General features: G+C 41.6%; 2 protein-coding genes and 1 long non-coding RNA gene across 4 annotated transcripts in view; 2 read left to right on the top strand and 1 right to left on the bottom strand.

Annotated features, from left to right (window-relative positions):
- Positions 1-1353: 1353 nt before the first annotated feature.
- CCNI2 (cyclin I family member 2) lies at positions 1354-14332 on the top strand. The gene is made up of 7 exons (XM_048488358.1): positions 1354-1660; positions 5085-5241; positions 6416-6550; positions 8035-8109; positions 9867-10007; positions 11284-11514; positions 12764-14332. Exons 2-7 carry the CDS (start codon positions 5128-5130, stop codon positions 13157-13159), a joined length of 1092 nt encoding a protein of 363 aa, XP_048344315.1. The 5' UTR covers positions 1354-1660; positions 5085-5127; the 3' UTR covers positions 13160-14332.
- Positions 11493-22089, bottom strand: part of SEPTIN8 (septin 8) — a 95994-nt gene continuing 85397 nt past the window's right edge. Inside the window, exon 10 of one of the 2 annotated variants that reach the window (XM_048488356.1) lies at positions 11493-11967. In XM_048488356.1, coding sequence (XP_048344313.1) covers positions 11919-11967 — 49 coding nt within the window. In that variant the 3' untranslated portion in view covers positions 11493-11918. Of the gene's footprint in view, positions 11968-15396; positions 15501-22089 lie in introns of those variants that run through there. The other variant, XM_048488355.1, reaches the window with a different exon arrangement.
- LOC125428361 overlaps positions 19005-22089 on the top strand; it is a 29059-nt gene continuing 25974 nt past the window's right edge. Inside the window, exon 1 of the long non-coding RNA XR_007243810.1 lies at positions 19005-21562. This is a non-coding gene — a long non-coding RNA (uncharacterized LOC125428361). The remainder of the gene's footprint in view (positions 21563-22089) is intronic.

Below are 22089 nucleotides of genomic sequence, written 5' to 3' on the forward strand. Positions count from 1 at the left end.
CAGAGTGAGTACTACTATTCTATAGTCATAAGCTGTTTTTTTTAATTCAAAATTTCAGGAATTTTCAGTAAAATCTGCCTACTGGAAATGTTTAATGTTTAATGATTATTTAAATGAACAGTTATTTACAGAACTGTTACAAGTATACCACAGCTGTACATAGTTAACAAAATGACAATTCCTAAAATATATTGAGCAGGGCCATATCTTTATTTTATTTTTTTTTTGCAAACAAGCTAGTAATGGGAGGAGATTGCTCTCTCTCTCTCCACCTCCCAACTAGAGAATGAATGCTGATACAGTTTGTTTATTTTTACCCCAAGTTTAAACACACTAGGGACTGAGTGCCTTAAGGTGTCCGTTCATTTAAAGAGGAATTAGACCATTGTTATCACTTTACCGTGCACTAATAGTGATCCTAAAGCCCTATATAAGAATGGGGGAAGTTACCATTGCAAAGTGTGTGTGACTTCCTCTTACATTTTGCCTAGGAAGTCAAAAGTAACAATGCTTACAGCCAAATTCTATGCAAGATCACAGTACAGTAAGTCCCAATGAATTCGGTGAGGTATATTCTCAAGTAAGTGTGAAGACTGCATCCTTTATTTGCTTCATTTGTATCGTCTCTCTCTTCCATCAAAGCAGTGTACAAAAGGTCGATTAGTCATGTGCTGGGAGTGGGACAAATACCCTACACATATTATCCACATTATAAGATGACCTGAAATGCTTTCTTAAAGCAGTGGTTTCCTGGAGATACATCAAGGTTAAGTTTAGGCCTAGAAAGGAAATTTCATAGTGTTGGTGCTGCCATTGAAAGGCCCTGTCCTGACCCATAGTCATCTTGCTTTCAATGTAATTCGGGATTCTGAGTAAGATTTCTCCTGATTTTAAAGGAGAAGGGAGTCTTTGCGGGGGAGGGGGGGATTGAGCTATGACCTATGGTTAAAAATACATCCACATTTCCTACAGTCTCATAAATCACTATAACGTTTGCTTTCTAAGAGTAGCCAAAAGGACCTGTTGTTTTGTTTTCATGGGGGTGGGGGAGCACTCAGTGCTCTAGTGATGTCCTGGGTAGAGTTTGGGATATGCTAATGATCTCCCAAGAAGCTGGGATAGTCCGCAAGCAGCAACTATGTAGGTAATAATCTTCCATGCACCGAACGTGTATAACGTGCTCCTTGGGAAGAATGAGTTGTGAAATCCTCAAGAGAAAGCAGGGGATAGAGAAGGGTGGAGAAAGCGTCAACCTCGTCCCTCTTCCCCCGTTCATGCACAGTGTCACGTAGTGGACATCTGGGCCCTGAGAACGACCAGGCATCCCCCAATATTCAACAGGGGAGGGCAGTGTGAGCAATCCCCAAACACAAAGGCGGAGCCTGGCGCCTTCTGGATCCGTCCTTTAAAAGACCGTCCCTCTTCTGTTCGCTTTCAGAGGGCGCTTGTAAATAGCCCGAGTGCCGATCTGGATCCAGCAACGTTGCAGTGTTGCCCCGCGGTTTGGAAGGAGGAAGGGATCGCGCTTCTCTTCAGCGGGGGGGGGTTGTTCACTTCCCCAAACACGATGGGCGGCGGAGACGTCCCCTCCTCCTCGGTCGAAGGGTGGACTGCAAAAGTGGACTCAAGCAATATGAAAGAAACAACAAAGGCATGAAAGGTAAAGCCCCTACTCAGCAGCGGGGCTTTCTGATGTCCCGCCTGCCTCCACCAGGAGGTAAAATCCGATACGTGAAGGGGGAGGGGGGTGAAAGGGCAAATTGCCGGGGATGGGTCAGCCCCCCCCCCCCCCTAATCCCTGGGGATTTTTTGAAGATTTGTCCGTTTGCTATAGATTTGTTGCCCCTACTTTCCAGGCATTCCGCTCTGGGATTTTCGCTCCAAAGGTGGTGGCCTTTGTTGCTGCTTTTTCAAGTGCCAGCCAGTCATATGATCAGTGTCATGTGTCTGGTCTTCTGTTGTTTTGCTTTCATGAAAACGGAAGGAGGTCTGTGGTTTGGCTGCCTCTGCTTAGGCTGTTTGTTTTCTTGACTTCTTTCTCCCTTTGTGTAAAACAGCTTTTGATAATTCCACTTTATCATTGTGTTCCCCTCCCTCCCGGCCCGCTCTTTTAAAAAAGAGGTTGAGCTCAGTTTCAATCAAACACATTACCAAAGTCAGGAGAGGAAAAATAAAATAAAAAGAAAGGAGTGTTTTAAAGATCAGCAAGAGATAGTCAGCCTATCGTCCTTAAGGTCTTTTGTACTCTACTTGGGTCCAAACTGGGACAAATTTGGGGTAGCCTTTTTTTTAGTAAAAAGTTTGAGGACAGAGGTTGGCAGAGGTGAATATCTTGGGTGCCTCTGATTCTGTTAGGATTATGACTCTGGAGGATGCTGTGACCCCACTGCACATTCAGTGGTTCTCTGGACTTTATTGTTTGATCAGCATTTCATACCTTGACTATGTAAAATGAGAAGGGGAAACACGTGCCTTTGGATTGTTGTCCCACCAGCTACTTCATCCAATAGTTTGCTTCCTTTTAGTGCTTTGCAATTAACATAAACTGAACTAGCAGCAAAACTCATTGCAGCGGAGTTGCAATGAAGAAGAAGAGTTTGGATTTATATCCCCCCTTTCTCTCCTGTAGGAGACTCAAAGGGGCTTACAACCTCCTTTCCCTTCCCCCCTCACAACAAACACCCTGTGAGGTGGGTGGGGCTGAGAGCTCCGAAAAGCTGTGTCTAGCCCAAGGTCACCCAGCTGGTGTGTGTGGGAGTACACAGGCTAATCTGAATTCCCCAGATAAACCTCCATAACTCAAGCGGCAGAGCGAGGAATCAAACCCGGTTCCTCCAGAACAGAGTGCACCTGCTCTTAACCTGCTACGCCACTGCTGCTCCTATGCCACTGCTGCAATGGGCCCTAGCAAAGAGGGAAAGAGGAAGCATCTCCCCTGCAATGGGCTTTAGTGGGACTGTAGTGGTCTCTCTTGCTCCTTGTGGTGCTTGCCACCTACCAGGTTCTAGGTCTGTGGTTTGCGAGTGGGATAGGGAGGACAGGTGTGGCTTGGGGTAGGTGGGAGGTGAGGATAGGGGGAGGGTGGAGAGGAATCGCTTGGGGTGGGAGGATGGAACCAGGTGGGGGAAGGGTTGAAAGGTGAGGCTTGGGGTGGCAGATTAGGGGAGGGTGGAACGGAGTTTGGCTTCAGGTGAGGGGAGGTTCTGGTAGGGGAGGGTGGCAAGGTAAGGCTTGGGGTGGGGAGAGGGTTGGAAGGTGTTTATTGGGGTTGCCAAGGGTTTGAAGGTGACTGTTGGGAGGAGGGTAGAAAAGTGAGGCCTGGGATGGGGAGAGGGGTGGAAGGGGTGATTGCAGGTTGGGAGGAGAGTGGCAAGGTAAGGCTAGGGTTGGGAGAATGGTGGCAAGGTGAGGACTGGGGTAGAGAGAGGGTTAGAAGGTGAGGCTTGGAGCATTGGCAGGTTTGGAAGGTGTGGCTTAGGGTGGTTAGAGGAGGGAATTGGGATGGTTGGGTGGGAGAGCTCTGATGGGCCCATGAAGAGATGCTCTGCCAGCCCTGGCTGGGTGTTGGGAGGACTTTGCCGGGCCAGGCTGGATTTGGGGGTTGGGTGGGAGGGCGGACGCAGAAGGGCTTTGCCAGGCCTGCAGATCATCTGTCCCACAGGTCTGGGCTGTGAGTTGGGAATGGGAATTCCCTCTGCTACTTCACAGCCAGGAGGGAGTCGAAGGTTGGCCATCAATATCCTATCAAAATTTTCCAGTTCTCAGACATTTAGGGCAGTGGCTAAATCAGATACTTCCTGTTGTGATTTGAAACAATGAAGAAGCATCACTTCTTCCAGCTCATGCATGGAGTATTCTTTCTGCTTTCCTCATTCATCCCTTCCCATGCTGGAGAACTTGGTGCAGTCATTTTATCAAAAATGAATAGTTTTGATAGTTTTTGGAATCCCCCAAGTCAATCTATCCTTTTCTTGTGTGCTGGTTTTCTGATGACAAGGAGTTTTTAACATAAGGGCACATGCTATAACATGTTCTCCCAAAAGCCCAACCTGTAGTTTGGAAGTTGGGTTTCCAGCTCTCTGTTGGAAGATTCCTGGGGGTGGAGCCTAGGAAAGGCAGGCTTCGTTGAGAAAGGATCTCAGCAGAATATTATACAATAGAGTCGATTTCCTTCAGGGTTGTCTGGATCTCAGTTGTCTGAACATCAGTCGTAATTCTTGAAGATCTCCAGATGCTGCCTGGAGGTTAACAACACTATCCGGAAGTTACGTGGTCCATTCTATGGCCTCAGGTCTCTGTCATCTCATTGCCTTGCGTGTGTGACCTGATTTACGCATGCAGAAGAATGGAGGTGTAATATGATGAAGTGGTAGAATGGCCAATGTCAGACTATCATGCTTGCAATGTGTTTTAACTCCCTGAAAATAGAAAATCTGTAACTAAAGGCTTCTCCCTGCTGGCTAATTTTCTTTTGGCATGGATTTTTAAAAAATGAAACTGCATTCAGAACTGGAATCTGCCACCTCAGTCTGCCCTGCTGGAGTCCATTATATCACTTCAACAAGCTACTGTCCCATTCCCCTGCTTGCATAAACTAGGCCTAACAGAGCAGGTCTTAGAAGAAAGCTGCTGTATACAAGCAGCCTGTAGAGAGCAGTCCCGCAGCCTAGATCCCCTTCAACAGGGTAGCTTATCCAGAATAGACAAACAGGGGCTTAAAGAGAAGATTAAAAAGAGAGTGGTATTATGTCTGCCAATTTCAATAGCCAGAGCGAGGGACAGGAAATGTGCCATGAATGTAGAGCATTCAATCATGAGGGATTAAAACTAGCAGGGCTTCTGGTCAACCAGAACAACTCAGGGAAATGCTGAGCTGCTGAGATAAGATTTGCCCCCAATTCCAATAGCTTGGTGTTCTCAGCTGTCCAGTAAGGTACATGTGAAATGGCATCAGCTTCATAATCTCACATACTTACATTGTGCTTCTGGGAGCTAATGTGTGCCTGTCCATCAAGTATTGTCTGGAAACAGAGTCTTTATGAGCTAGACTGGTTCTGGGGGGAAATAATTCTTTTTGATTGCAGGTGGTGGTTCCTGCTGAGGAAACAGGCCAGCTCAGTAGCTGCTATGAAGTGCACAGAGTCTTCAGAGAGTGAGAATTTTGCCTTTGTATTGGACCATGCTCTAGCCAGGGAGGCAAAGATTTGGAAGGTGCCAGTCTTCCAAGATTTCACACTAAAGGTATTCTCTTTCAAGCCTCTTATGGGAAGCAGTGTATGAGAATTATTTCCTGCCAGGCTAGTGTTTCTGAATTTGTTTTTTAAATCTAGAAACTATGATCTAGTTGGCTGCAGTAATGAATATCAGCTCCATACCACGAACCCACTAACTCTTTACATGCTATTAATATAGATATATATAGTCGCTGTCTTATGTTATAATAGTGACGTTGGTCAGAGCTGATGATACTTAAATCCAGTAACTGGAGCTGTGAATGGATAAGACAGATCTTTCTACAAACCTGAAAAGGGCCCCTGATTTTCAGGACAATATGAAATCTGGTGGGATTTTTTAAGTACATTGGAGGTATTTTTTAAAAAATACAGCATGATCAAATGAGCACTTGTAGCTTTAAGCAACAGATTCTCTCAGTGGGGAGAGGGTAGGGCCCTTTTCAGATGCATTTTGGCTTATGAGGGAGAATACACTGGGTCCAGGCCTGGTTAGGGTTGCCAGGTCCTGATTGGAAAATTCCTGGAGATTTTATGGAGGAGTCTCAAGAAGACAAGGTTTGGGAAGGGGTGAGGTCTTACCAAAAAATAAAGCTATAGAATCTACCCTCTGCAGCAGCCATTTTCTCCCAGAGGGCATATTTCTTCAATTGTAATTCTGAAAGATCTTCAAGTCCCACCTGAAGGTTAGCTACACTAGGCCTGACTGACTTGATACCTCCCAACATGCATGATCTACTGGAAGTGGTTGCTTGCTATTGTTCAACAGCAGTCACCCTATGAAAGGCAGTGTGGTGTAGCAGTTAGAACTTCAGTGTGGTGTCTGGGAGATCCTGGTTGGAATCCTCATATTGCTGTGGAAGTTCACTGGGTGATTTTGGTCCAGTCACATACTTTCAGCCTAACCTAACTCATAGGGTTATTGTGTAAATAGGAGGGACCCAAGGAAAATAATGTATGCTGCTTTGGTCCCCACTGTGAAGAAGACTGTGAATAAATGAAGTAAGCAAACAATAAATGTAGTTGAAGATGGGAGATAGGTAAAAAAAAGCAGGCTGTTAAATGACTGTGAAGGAGAGAATGAGGCAGTGTATGTTTAGGAAGCTACATGCTGATACTACAAAATTGCTTATAATTGTATTCTTTATGTTCTGCCTTATTTTAACTTGATTCTCTCACTATAGGGCACGGACATACCTCCAGTTTATTATGAGAAAGCCATTTTGTGGATTGGAGAATTAAGTTCACTGTTTCAGTTTTGCGCTGGAACGTTTGCCTTGGCTACCAGCATTTTTAACCGGTTATTGGCATCAGTGAAGGTAAAGAGCTTTGACCTCTCCTCTGCTGGTTTAACTAATGAGAAGTCTCCTCAATATCTGTTCTCCTGGAGTATAGGACAGACATTTTGTTGAACCAAGTCCAAATCTGAAATAGAAATGTCAGAGGTCAGAGGTCAGTGGTGGACCATCAGCTTTGTGTGCAGAAGATCCCAGGTTCAGTCAGGCAGTATGTGATGTGAAAGACCTCTTCCTGAGACCCAGGAGGGCTGCTATTCATCAATACTGTCTGACTCCATTATAAAGCAGTTTCATGTATCAACTGACACCAGCTGCACTCCTTGATTGATTCCCCGCGGTCAAGTAATCGCGTGATACTCACCCGAAATATCAAGGTTTCAGCAAGAACTTCTCATTGCTCATCTGCCGAACACGGATTCATCCTGGTTCTGGCGCTCCCTTTCCCCCTTATCACGTGTTTTTAAAGAACCTGCATGGAAGTGCATCTTTTTAAAAAACGCTCCCAAGTCAGATCGGTGGGGAGGTTCACGGGTTGAATGTAGGTTTCTTTTCCCGCCATTGGGAGTGACGTGGAGCCTTCCAGCCAATCAGAGTGCAGTGGGCTGTGCGCGATTCACATGCAGCCCTTTTTTTTTGTTTCGTGCCAGTGGCAGCTACATTGAAACGTGACTGCGTAAAATGTGATTTATGTGCCGACTGTAAACTAAAATTAGACTTTCGTGCCAGCACAGGTAAAGAGTGCCGAAACTGCACATATACGTAGCTTCGCGCAAAAAACAGCTATTGTTCTATCTATGCATGCGCGTGGTAACGTAGCTGCGCAAAAAAAAGTTTTTAAAAGTTCCCGCCCAAACACAGTGCAACAGCCAATCAAGATGAGGAAGAAAGATCCACTGAGCAAATCACACTGAGCAAATTGAGCAAATCACGCAGCTATGTTATCGCGTGATTGTGGGGAGTGCTGCACTGTTTGAAACCGTGATAGACATCAATGTCCTCATCACACACACGCTGCTGCGGGGAAGGTGAAACCACGATGAAAAGGTGCCGTTTCTTTTGAAACCTGGTTGTATCCGGCTTTAATTTCTCAGTGGCCCCTTTCAGACCAACAGCACAGTACCTCAATTGACTCAAGGAAAGAAGTTGCCTGAGCTCCATTCTTTAACTTTCGATGGAAAGAGGAAAATACTGCTTGTAGCATGTAGAAGAATAGCACTAATCCCATTTTATCACTGAATGTTATGATACTTAAAGTAGTGATTGTTAAACATTTTTCTTATGCTCTTCTATCTAGGCTTCATTACTTTACACTCACTCACCCAATGACTGTGTATCTTACAAGAGCATTACTAATGAGATTACTTATTATTTCTACTACATGTTGCATCAGGCAACTTAGAAACTTGAGCTATAGATTGTAATAATTCTTGTTTCCCATTTGAACATCTTTCTCCGGTCTTTCTCACCACCACGTTCCACCCACCCCCACCCACCCCCACTTTCAGGCACAGTTGAAATACCTCCAATGCATTGTGATTGCTTGCCTGGTTCTTGCAGCAAAAATCAATGAAGAAGATGAGGTATGTATGTTTGGCTTTCAATGTAGTGACCCAAAAGGGGGTGGGGAATCCCACCCTTATAGATGCACATGGCTGCAGCTTCTCAAGTCACTGTGTTAGTCAACATAGGTACAGGGAATCTTGTGCAAAGTTAATGGGGCTCAGTGTTTTCCTGGGCATTCAGTTGCAATCCCATTATAGATGTGCAGGACGATGTTTTAGGTAGGTGGCTTAGCTCACAAAGTTGGCTCTTTGGTGGCAAAAAAACCTCTTAGCGTGGAGTCCAGGTGAGTTATGTTCAATCTTACGTTAGTCAGCCTGTGCCATCCTGTCAAACCCTCCTTCTCTTAGCTGTGTGTCTGATTCCACTGCTGTATTTATTAAGGATGGTGGTTGCTGTTGCAGTAGTAGTGACTCTTGCTACTTCTTCTAGCATCATCTTCTGAGTAAGCGGACTACCACCTGCTCCATTGCATCACTGCAACAGACCTGTATTTAATCCAGAATATTACTTTTCCCCCCCCTAAGCAGCAGAACACAATAATCTTTAATCAGTGACCCCATATTCTTTCCGCTTTCGTTATTAAGGGCGAGAAAAATAGTAATTGCTTTCTTTTCTTCAAGTGTTCCCTAAATCAACGTGTGTGTGTTGGGGGGAGGGGGGTTACTGGTCCCAAACCCCAGGTTCAATTTTTTTTAAATTTTCATATTTCTATCCCGCCCGTTCCTTGTAGGGAACCATCTCAGTGTGAAAGCAATGATACGACTGAGTAACAGGTCTGCCATGAAAAGGTTTGAAGCAGACTTCATCAGAATTATGTGTCCAGTTCTGGTCGCCGCATCTCAAAAAGGATATTGAGGAGATAGAAAAAGTGCAGAGAAGGGCAACAAGGATGATTGAGGGACTGGAGCACCTTCCCTATGAGGAGAGGCTGCAGCGTTTGGGACTCTTTAGTTTGGAGAGGAGACGTCTGAGGGGGGATATGATTGAAGTCTATAAAATTATGCATGGGGTAGAAAATGTTGACAGAGAGAAATTTTTCTCTCTTTCTCACAATACTAGAACCAGGGGGCATTCATTGAAAATGCTGGGGGGAAGAATTAGGACTAATAAAAGGAAACACTTCTTCACGCAATGTGTGATTGGTGTTTGGAATATGCTGCCACAGGAGGTGGTGATGGCCACTAACCTGGATAGCTTTCAAAGGGGCTTGGACAGATTTATAGAGGAGAAGTCGATTTATGGCTACCAATCTTGATCCTCTTTGATCTGAGATTGCAAATGCCTTAACAGTCCAGGTGCTCGGGAGCAACAGCCGCAGAAGGCCATTGCTTTCACATCCTACATGTGAGCTCCCAAAGGCACCTGGTGGGCCACTGCGAGTAGCAGAGAGCTGGACTAGATGGACTCTGGTCTGATCCAGCTGGCTTGTTCTTATGTTCTTATGTTTTAGACTTGTGCCTACAACCTGCAAGCTTTTTTCGTAGTTTCAGAATACTAAGTAACACCGTTGGGTCCAAGGATGCATTCATACACTTACTCTCAGTGTGGATGAGCATGAGGGAGTTCTTTACAGAGAAGAAACATTTGTTGAGGACTTCCAGAGTCCTGCACTATAATGAATAGTGTGGGGCAGAGCTTAGACTGTTCACAAAAAGGTCGGTTTATTGGAAAGAGTTTGGTTGCTCACAGTGACCCAGTAATATTCCACACACAACACAGAGATTTTATTAGGAATGGGGTTTCTTTTATTATTTTCCTTTTGTTTTTAAAACAGATAATACCATCAGTAAAGAAGCTTGTGGCGCAGAGTGGTTATAAATGTTCTCCAGCTGAGATTTTGAGGATGGAAAGAATTGTACTTGATAAACTTCACTGGGATCTTTACACAGCAACATCAGTGGATTTTTTAAACATTGTAAGCACAAAATATTTCCCCTGAAAAGATTAAATTAGATTTTATTTTGTACCAAATAAAATAAGAAGACAGCAGTGGTGCATGGTGTACATTTTGCTGTGGATAGCCTTGCAGTTACTTTTGCCAACCTCCAAGTGATCCCCTGGAGAAAACTGCTGCTTTGGAAAATAGGCTGCATGGCATTTTACCCTAGTCAGATTCCTCTCCTCTATCAATCCCACTCTCCCAGACTCCACTCTTAAATCTTCAGGTATTTCTGAACCTGGAGTTGGCAACTGTAATTGCAGGGGTAACATTTTTGGATATCTGCAAGTCTTGTGAATAATATTACTGTGAATGTACTGAACTTCCTTTGGAACACTCCGCTGATCCAAACCCTGAAGCCTGGTTTACAGATGATATAGACTCCCATTTTGAAAGGACAACTAAAGATTGACTTTGAAAAAGATTTTCATACCATATCACTATAGACCTTTTTTTCTTTAAATACACACTGAAAAAATATTTCTAACTATCTGCGCTCTGTAATACTGTACATAAAAAGCTTTCCAAGTTTTTGCTACATTTCACAACTAGATTATCTTGGTTCACCTTTCTTTTCCCTGCACAAAAAACACTCAACCCTCATTAGGTAAATTAGATCATTCTGATCTGGCACTTAAGTCACATCTTATTTGCTAAACGTTCATAGAAAGAATGAAAGTTTCCCTTTAAGAAGTTACTGCGTGCTATTGTAAGGCAAAAATCATGTGCTATGACAATGTCTCAGATCATTTCTTTATGGCAAATGGTGGATATTTTGTTCCATCCTGGCATGAGGATTGTTTTGACAAAGTGTCCCACCACAACCAGGATGAAGCGATTGTTAAATCAGCTTCAAGCATCATCAGTTATTTCTTTTCTTATTTTCATCTGTTATCTCTATTTGCTGGCTTAAACATCAGTTATACAAATGAGATGTCAAACTCTCTGAATTGACAATTGCGACAATGCAATGAATTCAGAATTAGTTACATTCAGTATAAGCTTAAATATTTCAATATTTGGCAACTACGACACAAAACGGTAACAGTAGAACAAAATAAAAATAATCAACTTCAGAGAAATTTCCTGCCATGAATAAGAATTAGTTTGCACTTCTGGTCAATGACATATGAAAACGTACAAAGTTCACTGTTGACTTTTGCTTGTTTTAATATCTGTGAACATATGGTGTGTATTTATATATATAGGTGTAATATCTGTATATATTAATTAACATTTATCTTCTCTCCAGTTCCATGCCATGGTGATGTCCAAATGGGCCCATCTACTACATGGGCTACCTCAGAGGAATCCTTCCCGCCATGCCGCATTCTTGACCAAACAGCTGCAGCACTGTATGGCGTGCCACCAACTGCTGCAGTTTAAGGGTTCCACATTGGCTTTGGTGATCATCACCTTAGAGTTGGAGAGGCTGACACCTGATTGGTTTCCTGTGATAACTGATCTGCTAAAAAAAGCACAGGTAGGAGTCAACATGGCCTCTGCAGCACAAATCTGAGGCCAATACAAAGATTTTTTTTAAAAAAAATAAAACCTCATGAGTAAACCAACGTTGCACGTTTTTAATGTACTTCTCAGGAGTGCTTGTATGTCTTTGTTAAAATGCATTTTTTTCTTTATTGGATGCAAAATTTTGTTAGTTTTAATGGAAGTTAACGCTTTGATGAAGAACTGTCATTCAGAGACCACCACTAGATTATGTGATGTCATGAAACCATACCTGTGTTAGGTCACACTTTCAAGATAGTCCAGCATGTACTGTTTTTCCTAAATTGGAACTCACCACTTTTCAGGCTGTTGAGAACTTGTTAAGCCACAGCCTTTAGAATGTCACAGTGTTTTACTTTAAATCTCACCTGGCATCTGTCATTGTGTGACTAGCTCCAGTCCACCAAGCCAAGCACTAAATGAAGACCTAGGAAAGTCAAGGATCATTAGATGCAGTGTTCTGTCAATACAATTTCCTTGGAGATGAATACATAAAGTGGGATAGTCAACTGTGCCAACTATTCTGAAGGTCAACAAATAAGCACCATGTAACTGCAGGTGGGACAGATTAGGATAACACAGAACTGTAATAACACCTTTTCTTGCTTTGTCTGTGCTACTATACCAACTTTTAGGAGTCAAATCCAGTGCTCTCTGGTTGCTGTGACTTTCCCCCCTCCTGTTACAGTAGCACTCAGAGAATCCTTCTGTGTAAGGCAGTGGTTCTCAACCTGGGGGTCAGGACCCCTTTGGGGGTTGAACGACCCTTTCACAGGGGTCGCCTAAGACTCTCTGTATCAGTGTTCTCCATCTGTAAAAGGGATAAATGTGAGGGTTAAGGGTCACCACAACATGAGGAACTGTATTAAAGGGTCGCGGCATTAGGAAGGTTGAGAACCACTGGTGTAAGGGAAGAACTTAACAACTTGACAGGAGTTGTTATGCAACTCCATTGGCAGTTCATGTTACACTGGGCACTGCATTAAAATAGGGCCATTTGTAGGCAGAATGCATAGAGATTCTCCATGCAGTGTAGTCAACAAGCAGTGGCTACATTTATGTATATTGTTGGAGTAGACTTTGACTTCGTTTCATATAGCAGTATACCCCAGTAATTAAAAGGCTGTGCCTTCATATGTTGGAATATCAGTTAAAGAACACTGATGGTAGCAAATACTTCTAGAAATTAGAGGAAAATGGCTCTGTTATCTGTTACATTACAGATTGACAGCACTCAATTCATCCACTGTAAAGAGCTTGTTGACCAGCACCTCCTGTCTTTCCATCCGTCCAATGCCATCTACATTTTCAACCCTGCAAGCCAAAGCATTCAGTCCCGCCTGGATGAAAGGCTACCCTGCTGTTATTCCACAGTGAAGAAAGCAATGCAGATTAACCTACAAGCCAGAGGAAGCTGGGCAGCCCCAGCAGTTTTCACACCTCTCCAAGCTAGCAGTTATGAAGATGACATGGAAACAGATGAATTCTATGATGGATTCAAGTACTTGTACAACGAAGATGGGACCGCAGAAGCTGGGCAAAGCAGCAGTGGACACCTAAGACAAGACAAAAGTAGCAGTATCTGTCCCCCATTAGAACCTGCCCCTAAGATTGACTAATTGGGGTGGGGTGGGGGTGCTAGGTATGACCAAAGGGCCAGCCAGTACCCAAAGCTATTTCTAGTATATCAAAGGTTGTTAAGCTGTAAATAGAAAGCACTGCCCATGTTGGACTCCCAACTCCCAACCTTTTAAATGTCTTCTTACAAAACTAAACACTTGATTGGGGGGTGGGGGGTTTGATGTAGTCACAATATAAAGTCTACACAATAATCTATGCAATATACAGTTGAAAGAAAAAAATCTCAGGGATCAACAATTAGCAGCTTGGACCATATATTCTAAGAAATACAAATAGAGCCTGGCTTCAAGGTTGAGGGACAGTTTTCTAATCTCCCTTCCGATTGCACAACTTCAGGGTTTGTCCTTATTTGGATATTAGCTCTTCTCTCCTGCACTGTAAACTTAAGATGCTAAACAAAGCTGCCCTTAAACAGAAAGCAATGGCCAGCCTGGGCTTGCAAACAACTTTGGCTGGCCATTGCTTTATTTAGCATTTTAATGGTGCACTTCATGTCAAAAACCATTTTTAAATGTGCAAAATGGTGCCAAATATATCAAGAACATATTGAAAGACTGCATGGTACCCACATAGAACTAATTATGTGTTTATACATTACTGTAAATGCCAAAGGCAAAGTTTGCTATGGGGTTCAAAAACCTGTTTTGAATATAGTGTATTTGCCTACTCAGCTACCCACTTGCTAGGACCCAATGCACACAGTAATCTGAAGCACTTTTTTTGTGCCTGTTGATTTTGTGAATAGACTGAGACACATCAGTGACAATGTTGGAATGTGTCAGGGAAGTGGAAGCAGTAGTATGAAACCAATCCCAAAGCTGTGAAGGCCGTGCTTAGTGCTAAAGGCAGAACAAACTTGAAAGAAGAGCCTTGGCAGCAAATAAACTAGGATCCCAGCAATTTAAAATCACCATATATTAGACTACAGAATCTTTTCATAATGCTCTTCACATATTTAGAAGTCTAATTTTAAAGCAATATTAGCTGTTGATGTAGCAAAAGGAAGCTTTTTGTTTATAGGATCAAAAGCAGCAACCTCTTGTCAAACTGATTTGACTATTTTTTATACAGGTGAGTTTTTTCTTTCTTAAATGGGAGGGGTATTTTATGATTTTTTATTATTATTAAATAAAATGCACTGCATTTTTCTACTTTCTTCTCTAAGGGTATGTCTTAAGGCTGACAGCAATCACCACACGTTTAGGACACAGAAAAGCATTTCACTCAACATCTGACTTATGAAATTCACTACCTAAAGATGTACTGCTGGTTACTGGCTTAAACAGTTTTTAAAAGTGGATTATAGAAACTCATGGAGATAGGTCTATCACTGGCTATTAGCCATATTCACTGAAGGGATTCAATTCTCATTCCAATTTGCTACATTTAGGAAACTACTTGGAAGATGTTTCCTCTACAAATATCACTTGGCCTTCTCTCCCCGCCCCTCCACTTCCTCTGCATTTAGTTGTCCTTTAAAAATGGTTTCATAATCAAGACCAGTGTATTGTTTTCAAGGAGAAAAGCATTGGGGGCAAATACAGTCATTACTTGCAACAAGAAACAAATGAAGATACAGAAATAAGGAACAGGAAGAAACTGTCCAAAAAAAGGAACCCAGTTCAAATTAGGCACCATTTTGTTATGAGGAAGCTTGGGTGAGTGACTTTTCTTCTGCATACACTCCCTACTATAAAATTTACACTGGAAAAACCTCACCAAGTAGTTAGTGCTAATGGATGTAAGAATTCTGTAGAGATGGTAGGGATATTTAAAGCTCCTTGAAACGCCCAGTCCCAAACCAATTATATGATTATTAGTCCCACAAAAGCAAGTTAATAATAATAATAGCAGTAGTGATGCTTATTTAGGTTATAAAATATAGACCTAAAGTCAAAATTTACAGAAAAAACATCAAGTCTCTATGGCAGAGTGAAGCAGTGAGCTTGAAAATGTCAGTTTTGTACTGAACACAAGTTTTGTACTGAACTCAATCTGCCATTGAGAAATTTTCATTAGGGTTCTTTCCCCCATCAAGTAAGATTAGTACTTTGATTTTAGTGCATGCCATGCATTTAGCCTGAATTAAAATGCTTGATAGCTGAATTGCCAGAGTTTAATTTTAATTTAAAAAAAAAACCTGGTCAGGCAAAGATGTCCCAAATCAGATGCTCTCTTCTGTGCAATACAATGCAAAACATAAAAAAAGTGGAAGCACCAATTAAATTTCTTCTTTATGAAGTGTTTTGGCCTTAATAAATCTTCTAATTTACATATCTTCCTGATGTTATGGAGCACGAACTGGGAAGACTAAAGAAGCTACAGAAAGAACAAGAGAGAATCAACATTTAGCTTGCAATTTAACTCAATGACAGCCAAGCGTAAATGAATGAAAGAACATACAATAAAAACGGACAGCACACAAAGTTTCCCCTTATTTCATATCAAGAAAATGTGAAAACCTATCTTCTATTTAAAGGAATTTATACCTGCAGTTGAAAACTTTTTAGGGGTGGGAGTCTATGTGACCATTACTATAACAGAAGACAGGACCTAGAAGGAAACCAAGGAAGCACCATTTTTCTTCATCACAGTCAACATTTAATAATCATACACGATTTCTAGCACTTAGTTTTATGAAAAAGCAAGACTTTGCACAAAGCTTGCTTTTAAATGTTTACAGATTGAAGGAAAAATGGTACATTTTTCATGGTATTAGGGGCAGTCTCTTTTCAGACTTTGCAAGTAAAAGTGTTTTCAGATAGGCTCTTAAATCCATTTTGGTACTTTTATCTATTTGCGCCATTTATAGTTCACCCATACGAGAAATAGGTGGTTTCTCTTGCATTTCTGACAGGTAGGCTGCTGATTCTAATAGCATTTTTTAAAATCCAGATGTCTTAAAGGCAAATACAGTTGTCAGAGGGAGGTTTGATCCATTTTTTTTTGTAAAACCATCTTTATTCATATTTTGTTATGCAGTTGTGTTTCTGAGTTGCAGGGCAGGTGCTATCTGAACTTCTTGTAGCACTTTGTAATGAAATGCTTCATTTTTCCTCATCCATTTATGTGTGTGTGTTTTTAAAGGACCCAGTTTTTCAATATAACAGTATAGCATAAAACTGGGAGAAAAGAACAATGTGGAGGTGGGGGAGTGATTCTATAAGAAAATACAGCATCATCTGAAATGCAAATCTGATCCAAACACATTAGGCATACAGTTTAAAGAGCCCATCTGAAAGAGCCATCTTTGAAGCAATCATTTAATTTTTACGGCATTCTGAATTGCACCTGATTCGAAATGGAAGTGTGGAACTGGCCTGACTTGGCATTTTCTCTTTCATTATATTGGTTACCTATCTTTTAAGAGAGTTCAAGTAATGTACAAGTCACTCCAATATTCAAACCTCTTCATAAAGCTTAATCAATACCCATGGAGTACAACATTTTAGAAACAATGAACCTGAACTCAGACACTGAACTGTTTAACTCCCTGCATCTAACAGATCATACATCAGATGGGTGATGTACATCATAGTAACCAATAAGAAACTGCATGTCTACGTTATATTTTAACTTGGCATAGGCAAGTTGTTCCACGTCTTTGTATATTGCTACGGAAAGTAATACCGAGAATAGACCTTTTTAATTAAAAAGGAAATGCTGTAGAAATATATATATTCTGATTATAATACAGATCTCATTAGAAATGTATTTACCTGATTATTTAGCCATTTTCATGTACCATCAATACAGTCATTAGACCAAAGACATTTTAGGTATGAGTCCAAATTGTTGCTTTTAGCAGAAATTTAACACTGCCGCCACAGTGATCTTTACATCATCAGTATTCCTTAAAAGTAACTCACATATCCATGGATTCGTCAGATGTATACATCAGATGTAAACATCAGATGTATGAATCAGATATGGATTCATCAGATGTATTAATTAAACTGATAAATTAAACATATATTATCTTCATACAGGCCATAATTTATACCCCAACATAACAATGATGCACTTACCTGTAACTGTTCTTCATAGAGTGGTGTTCTGTGCAGGCACATATGGGTCACATGTTCAGACCTGCCACTGAGGAGATTAGCTAGCTTCTCTTAAAGAACTTGCTAGAATTATACTGAGCACTCTCTCCCCCTCCCTCAAACAAGAAGTGGGAAGATTTTCCACATAAATGGTCATGGGGTATAGGAGTGTGGAGAGAATGCTCATCTCAGGGTTTTTTTGGACCCCTGTAGACATACCCCAACATCTGTCCTAAGAGATCACGGGACACTCCACAGCACAGAAGGTAGGAGGGTATGTGTGCCTGCACAGAAGACCACTCTATGAACAATAGTTACAGGTAAGTGCAACATCATTCTGCCTATTTGTGGCCTTCTGTGCAGACCCACATGGGAGAGTAGCAAGCTAAACCACAAAAACAGGTGGGGTGTGACTGTTATACATGAAACACTCTGCTCAAACAAGCAGCCAGGTAAGTAAAAACTGTTTATTACCATGCTCATCTAAACAGTGATTGTACAACTGCTTTCCCCACCACAGATTCTCTCCTGGAATCAATGTCCACAACATAATGCTGCACAAAAGTCAAGGAAGACAACCACTTTGCCACCTTGTAGATGTCATGGAGGACCATTCTTGCAAGGAAGGCAGCAGACAAAGCCTGGTTCCTTGTGGACTGGGCTCTAACACTAATTGGGCAGTCTGCCCCCAACAAAAGTTTGCTTTCAAAATGGCCTTGCATACCCAGTGGGACAGTGTCTGTGTAGAGACTCCTTTACCTTTACAACGACCAGAAACATTAATAATCAAATTATCTTGCCTGAATGATTCTGTCCTTTCCAAAAAAAAAGCCCCAATACCCTGTGAAGGTCCAGAGAGTATAATACCCTTTCCACAATTGTAGCTGGGTTAGGAAAGAATGTAGAAAGGACAATGTCTTGTGAAAGATGGGAGGGAGATACTATTTTTCGTAAGTATTCCAGACTAGGATGCAACACTAGCTTATTGCACAGAACTTCAAAAACTTGCTCAAAAAAGCCTGAAGGTCACCAATCCTCCTGGCTGAAATGATGGCAACCAGGAAAACCATCTTGTAAGATAGCATTGCCAAAGCACGGGAAACTAGGGACTCAAAGGGCTTGCTCATAAGTTTAGATAATACTATGGATAGGCTTCACTGGGGATTGGGAGTTTTAACTTGTGGACATAACTTGTTCAAACCCTTGAGGAATCTGCCATAAAAAGGGATGGCAAACAGAGAAATGGAGACTATTTGTTAGGTTGGCTCTGGATGCTCAATGCTAGACCCCGGTTACTTGAAAGGGGTCTCTGTGCTTTGTGCTCTTTTCCTTTCCCTCCTGTCTCCTTTGTTCTTAGATAACAGAGGCATCTCTGGTCATCTCGGCCAGATGGCTGCTATCTCCCATCTGGCCTCAGGGGAGTACTTTAGCTTTCCCACATTTTTCCCGCCTTTGCATTATGTGGGAAGGGGCAGGTGGGGGTTGGATCCAGAGGGATTATACTGTGGGGATAGATCAGAACTGGCTTCTGCAAAGCCAGGCGTATGGTGTCCAATTCAATAAAGGTTTCTGATTCATGAAATCCAGAGCTGGTCATTGAGTGGATTCATAGATCTGACACTATTCCCGTGGTGGCGAACCTTTGGCGCTCCAGATGTTATGGATTACAATTCCCATCAGCCCCTGCCAGCATGGCCAATTGGGGCTGATGGGAATTGTAGTCCATAACATCTGGAGTGCCAAAGGTTCGCCACCACTGCACTATTCCAACATGGAAGGCTGATATTGCTGCTAAATGTACCTTCAGAGACAAGTTTGCCAGTCACAATCTTTTAATGTAGGTACGTATTCAAATATCAAAGGCAAATTACATGTAATAGGGTGACAGCATTCATTAGGACTAAATACAGCCGTTGATCAGCAGTAACACCAGTGCTGAAGCAGTAGTCAGAAGAAGGCGGGGAAAAGATGACCACTGTGTAGGCAGTGAATATGAATGTTGGCATCTAGGTGACTGATTCTGACAACCTGAACTCTGTGTGGATGATGACCAATCACTACAGGATCAGTGCTGCATTTCCTGGGGAGATTTCTCCCTACTCCTTGGTGATCTACTAGGCCCGTCATTGTTTGGTGGACCAACAATCCCCTCAGACAGCCTTGACTTCTTTTTGGCCAATTTTTGTAGTAAGAGAAAGGGACGAAACTCACCCCGGGCCTGATTAATCGCACTCAACTGGCTTGGTCCCTGGTACAGAAACCACTAATGTGGTCTTTGAACTCCTACTAACCTTAGCTGAAGCGTCGGCGGCCAAGGATTGTTTGTACAGTGCTCCTTTTAGCTGAGAAGCGTGCACATTTTGAGCCATCAGTCAGCAGCAAACAAGCTAAAACTACCTCCTCTTCACACAGCAACAAAAAGAGAGGACCATTCTCTTCACACAGCAACAAAAAGAGAACTGAGGGGAGCATTCTCTCCACCCTCCCATACCCTGTGACTCTTTATATGGGAAATCTTCCTGCCTCTTGGTCGGGGAAGGGGGAGGGAGAGTTTGGAAGAGTTCTAGCAAGTTATTTTAAGAGGAACTGGCTAATCTTCTCTGTGGCAGGTCTGCACATGGCCAGATCTATGTGGATCTGCACAGGAGGCCATGAATAGGAATCATAGCTATAACTATATAAGCAAAGTTGTAAGGTTAGCACAACATTCCTCCATATTATGTTCCTGGGAAAGGGACTTTCCATTTCATTATATTCTTGGGAAAGGGTCTTATCTTGAACTCGATTGGTTGCTGAACAACTGAACTGCAATCTGCATAAATTCTGTACAATCATACTCATCATGTTTTCCCTTGTTAGTAATGATTTTATTAAGTTTTTAAACAACTACACAACTAAAACTATGCATATAAGTGTATGGTGATCCAGTCACCTTAACACTGAAAAACTGCTTACGCAACAATATCAGAAAAAACAAAAACAGAACTACTTGACTTCCTGCTCAGGACCCATTGCAGAATCTATCTTTAATAACATGTTGTAACCTTTGGTATCCAGAGCAGCAGTTTAACAAAAGAAAACTGTTTTGAATTTTCTATCCTTTTCATATAGAAAACATACATATCCCTCAGATTTCAACCATGTGAACCTTATTTGTTTCTTCTTCAGAGAAGTCACTAAAATTTGCTTTTGCAGGGCTCTTAAAGTAATTTTCTTCATGATAATAATGTTTTTGTCATCCATCTTAAATTTGAACTTTTAGTGGGCCTCCATAATTTGATCTACAGTATCTTTTGTATAGATGAAGACAACAATATCTCTACACAATCCCTGTGACCTTGAGTTTTGAAGTTTACTCTGTATATTTTTTCAATCTTTTCAGCCATCTCTTCTTCTTGTATCATCAAAAATTTGGCCAGAACCAAGGAGAGCATATTTTTAAGATTCTCTTTTAAAGGGTCTTGAATTTCTGGAATTTTTCTCATTCTACGAGACTTTTCTTTCATCTGACATTCCAATCAAAGAATGACTTGTTCACGTTCCATTTGAAGTGAATAAATTCTTTTTAAAAATTTTAATTTATTACTTTACTGCCTTTAAATCTCCCTCCAATTGTCCAATTTTCTTAAGATTATTCTTCACTACTTTAATAGCTTTTAATAATTCAGCCATCATTGCTAGTATGTTTTGAACACTACTTTTTATTGTCTGTTTCCAACTGTAGACTTTGTACATTTGTATTCATGGTTCTAATTATTTGAAAGCTCTTGGTAATCCTCTTGGAAGGATCCCTTTTTAGCAGTAGCCATTTTGAACTGCTGGAACCACTAGATGTCACTGTGCAACAAATCTCCACATTTATAGTGGTGTATAACTGAAGTTGTCCATTCTGTTATGTCCTCTTCTATGATTCAGCATAACTTCCTTTCTTAGTATTGTTTCTTTTACAGTCTTCTAAACCAATCTCAGGCTGGCATCTCACCAGCTCCAAAGAACAAAGGAAGTCAGCATTTTAGTGTCACAAAACACAAAGCAGCTATTTCTCTCTAATACCTTTATTTCCAGGTCTCTACTTGCTTCTTTTTGTTTAACTTTTTTTCATTTTTAAACTTTTTATTTACTGTGAGTCCATACCCTTTAAAGATGTCTTCAAGTTTTTGCTGGACTTATCTGCAACAGATTCTGAACTTCTCTAATTGCTTTCTAATTTATTTTCATTTCTTCATGTAAGGTGCAAGACTTGGGATGTTGTCTTCTGAGGGAAAAGCGAAATCTCCAGCAGGAAATGGTGTTGGTGCTGCTGACTCAACTTCTCTACCCCAGCAAATCACTATGGTAAGCATCTGTCCCTTGTGATCCTAGCCAGGGGAGACCATCTTGAGAGTCTGTGCAGCTTCCTCTAGCTCTCCCTTTAACCTGGAGAGGCTTGCACCTACTTTAGAGCCATTAACTGGAGCTTCAGATCCCAGAGCAAAATCAGAACCAGCCATCTTAGGTTATGACTAGTCCAGAAGTCCATATGCATCATGATTTCCAAGCAATCCTACAGTAATTGCAGCTAAAACTCATTGATTTCAAAGGGCTTAGATGGAGTTCCTCTGTGTAGCATAACTCTTCATAGAACTGCACTGCTAACATCACAAATTTCTGCTATGTGGTGCCTCTTTTGGAATTCAATGAACATTAAGACTCCAATGTTTAACAATAGAAATTCTATAAATTAGTCTAATTATATTGTACCTTAAGGCCAAATTCTGTCTGCTGTTGCATTTGTATTAAATGTAGTTAAATGTAGATTCCAGAGGACTTTAGATCTCCTAGCACATTCACCAGTCATTGCCTTTAAGCATTTTATTAGCTTG

The sequence above is a fragment of the Sphaerodactylus townsendi genome, linkage group LG03 (assembly GCF_021028975.2).
Source record: "Sphaerodactylus townsendi isolate TG3544 linkage group LG03, MPM_Stown_v2.3, whole genome shotgun sequence".
Classification (NCBI taxonomy): Eukaryota; Metazoa; Chordata; class Lepidosauria; order Squamata; family Sphaerodactylidae; genus Sphaerodactylus; species Sphaerodactylus townsendi.

Excerpts from the sequence above, each read along its gene's own strand:
- CCNI2 (XM_048488358.1), top strand. The coding sequence starts at position 5,128 with ATGAAGTGCACAGAGTCTTCAGAGAGTGAGAATTTTGCCTTTGTATTG. Across the intron at positions 6,551-8,034 it reads GGTTATTGGCATCAGTGAAG|GCACAGTTGAAATACCTCCA; the intron begins GTAAAGAGCTTT and ends CCCCACTTTCAG. Across the intron at positions 10,008-11,283 it reads CAGTGGATTTTTTAAACATT|TTCCATGCCATGGTGATGTC; the intron begins GTAAGCACAAAA and ends TCTTCTCTCCAG.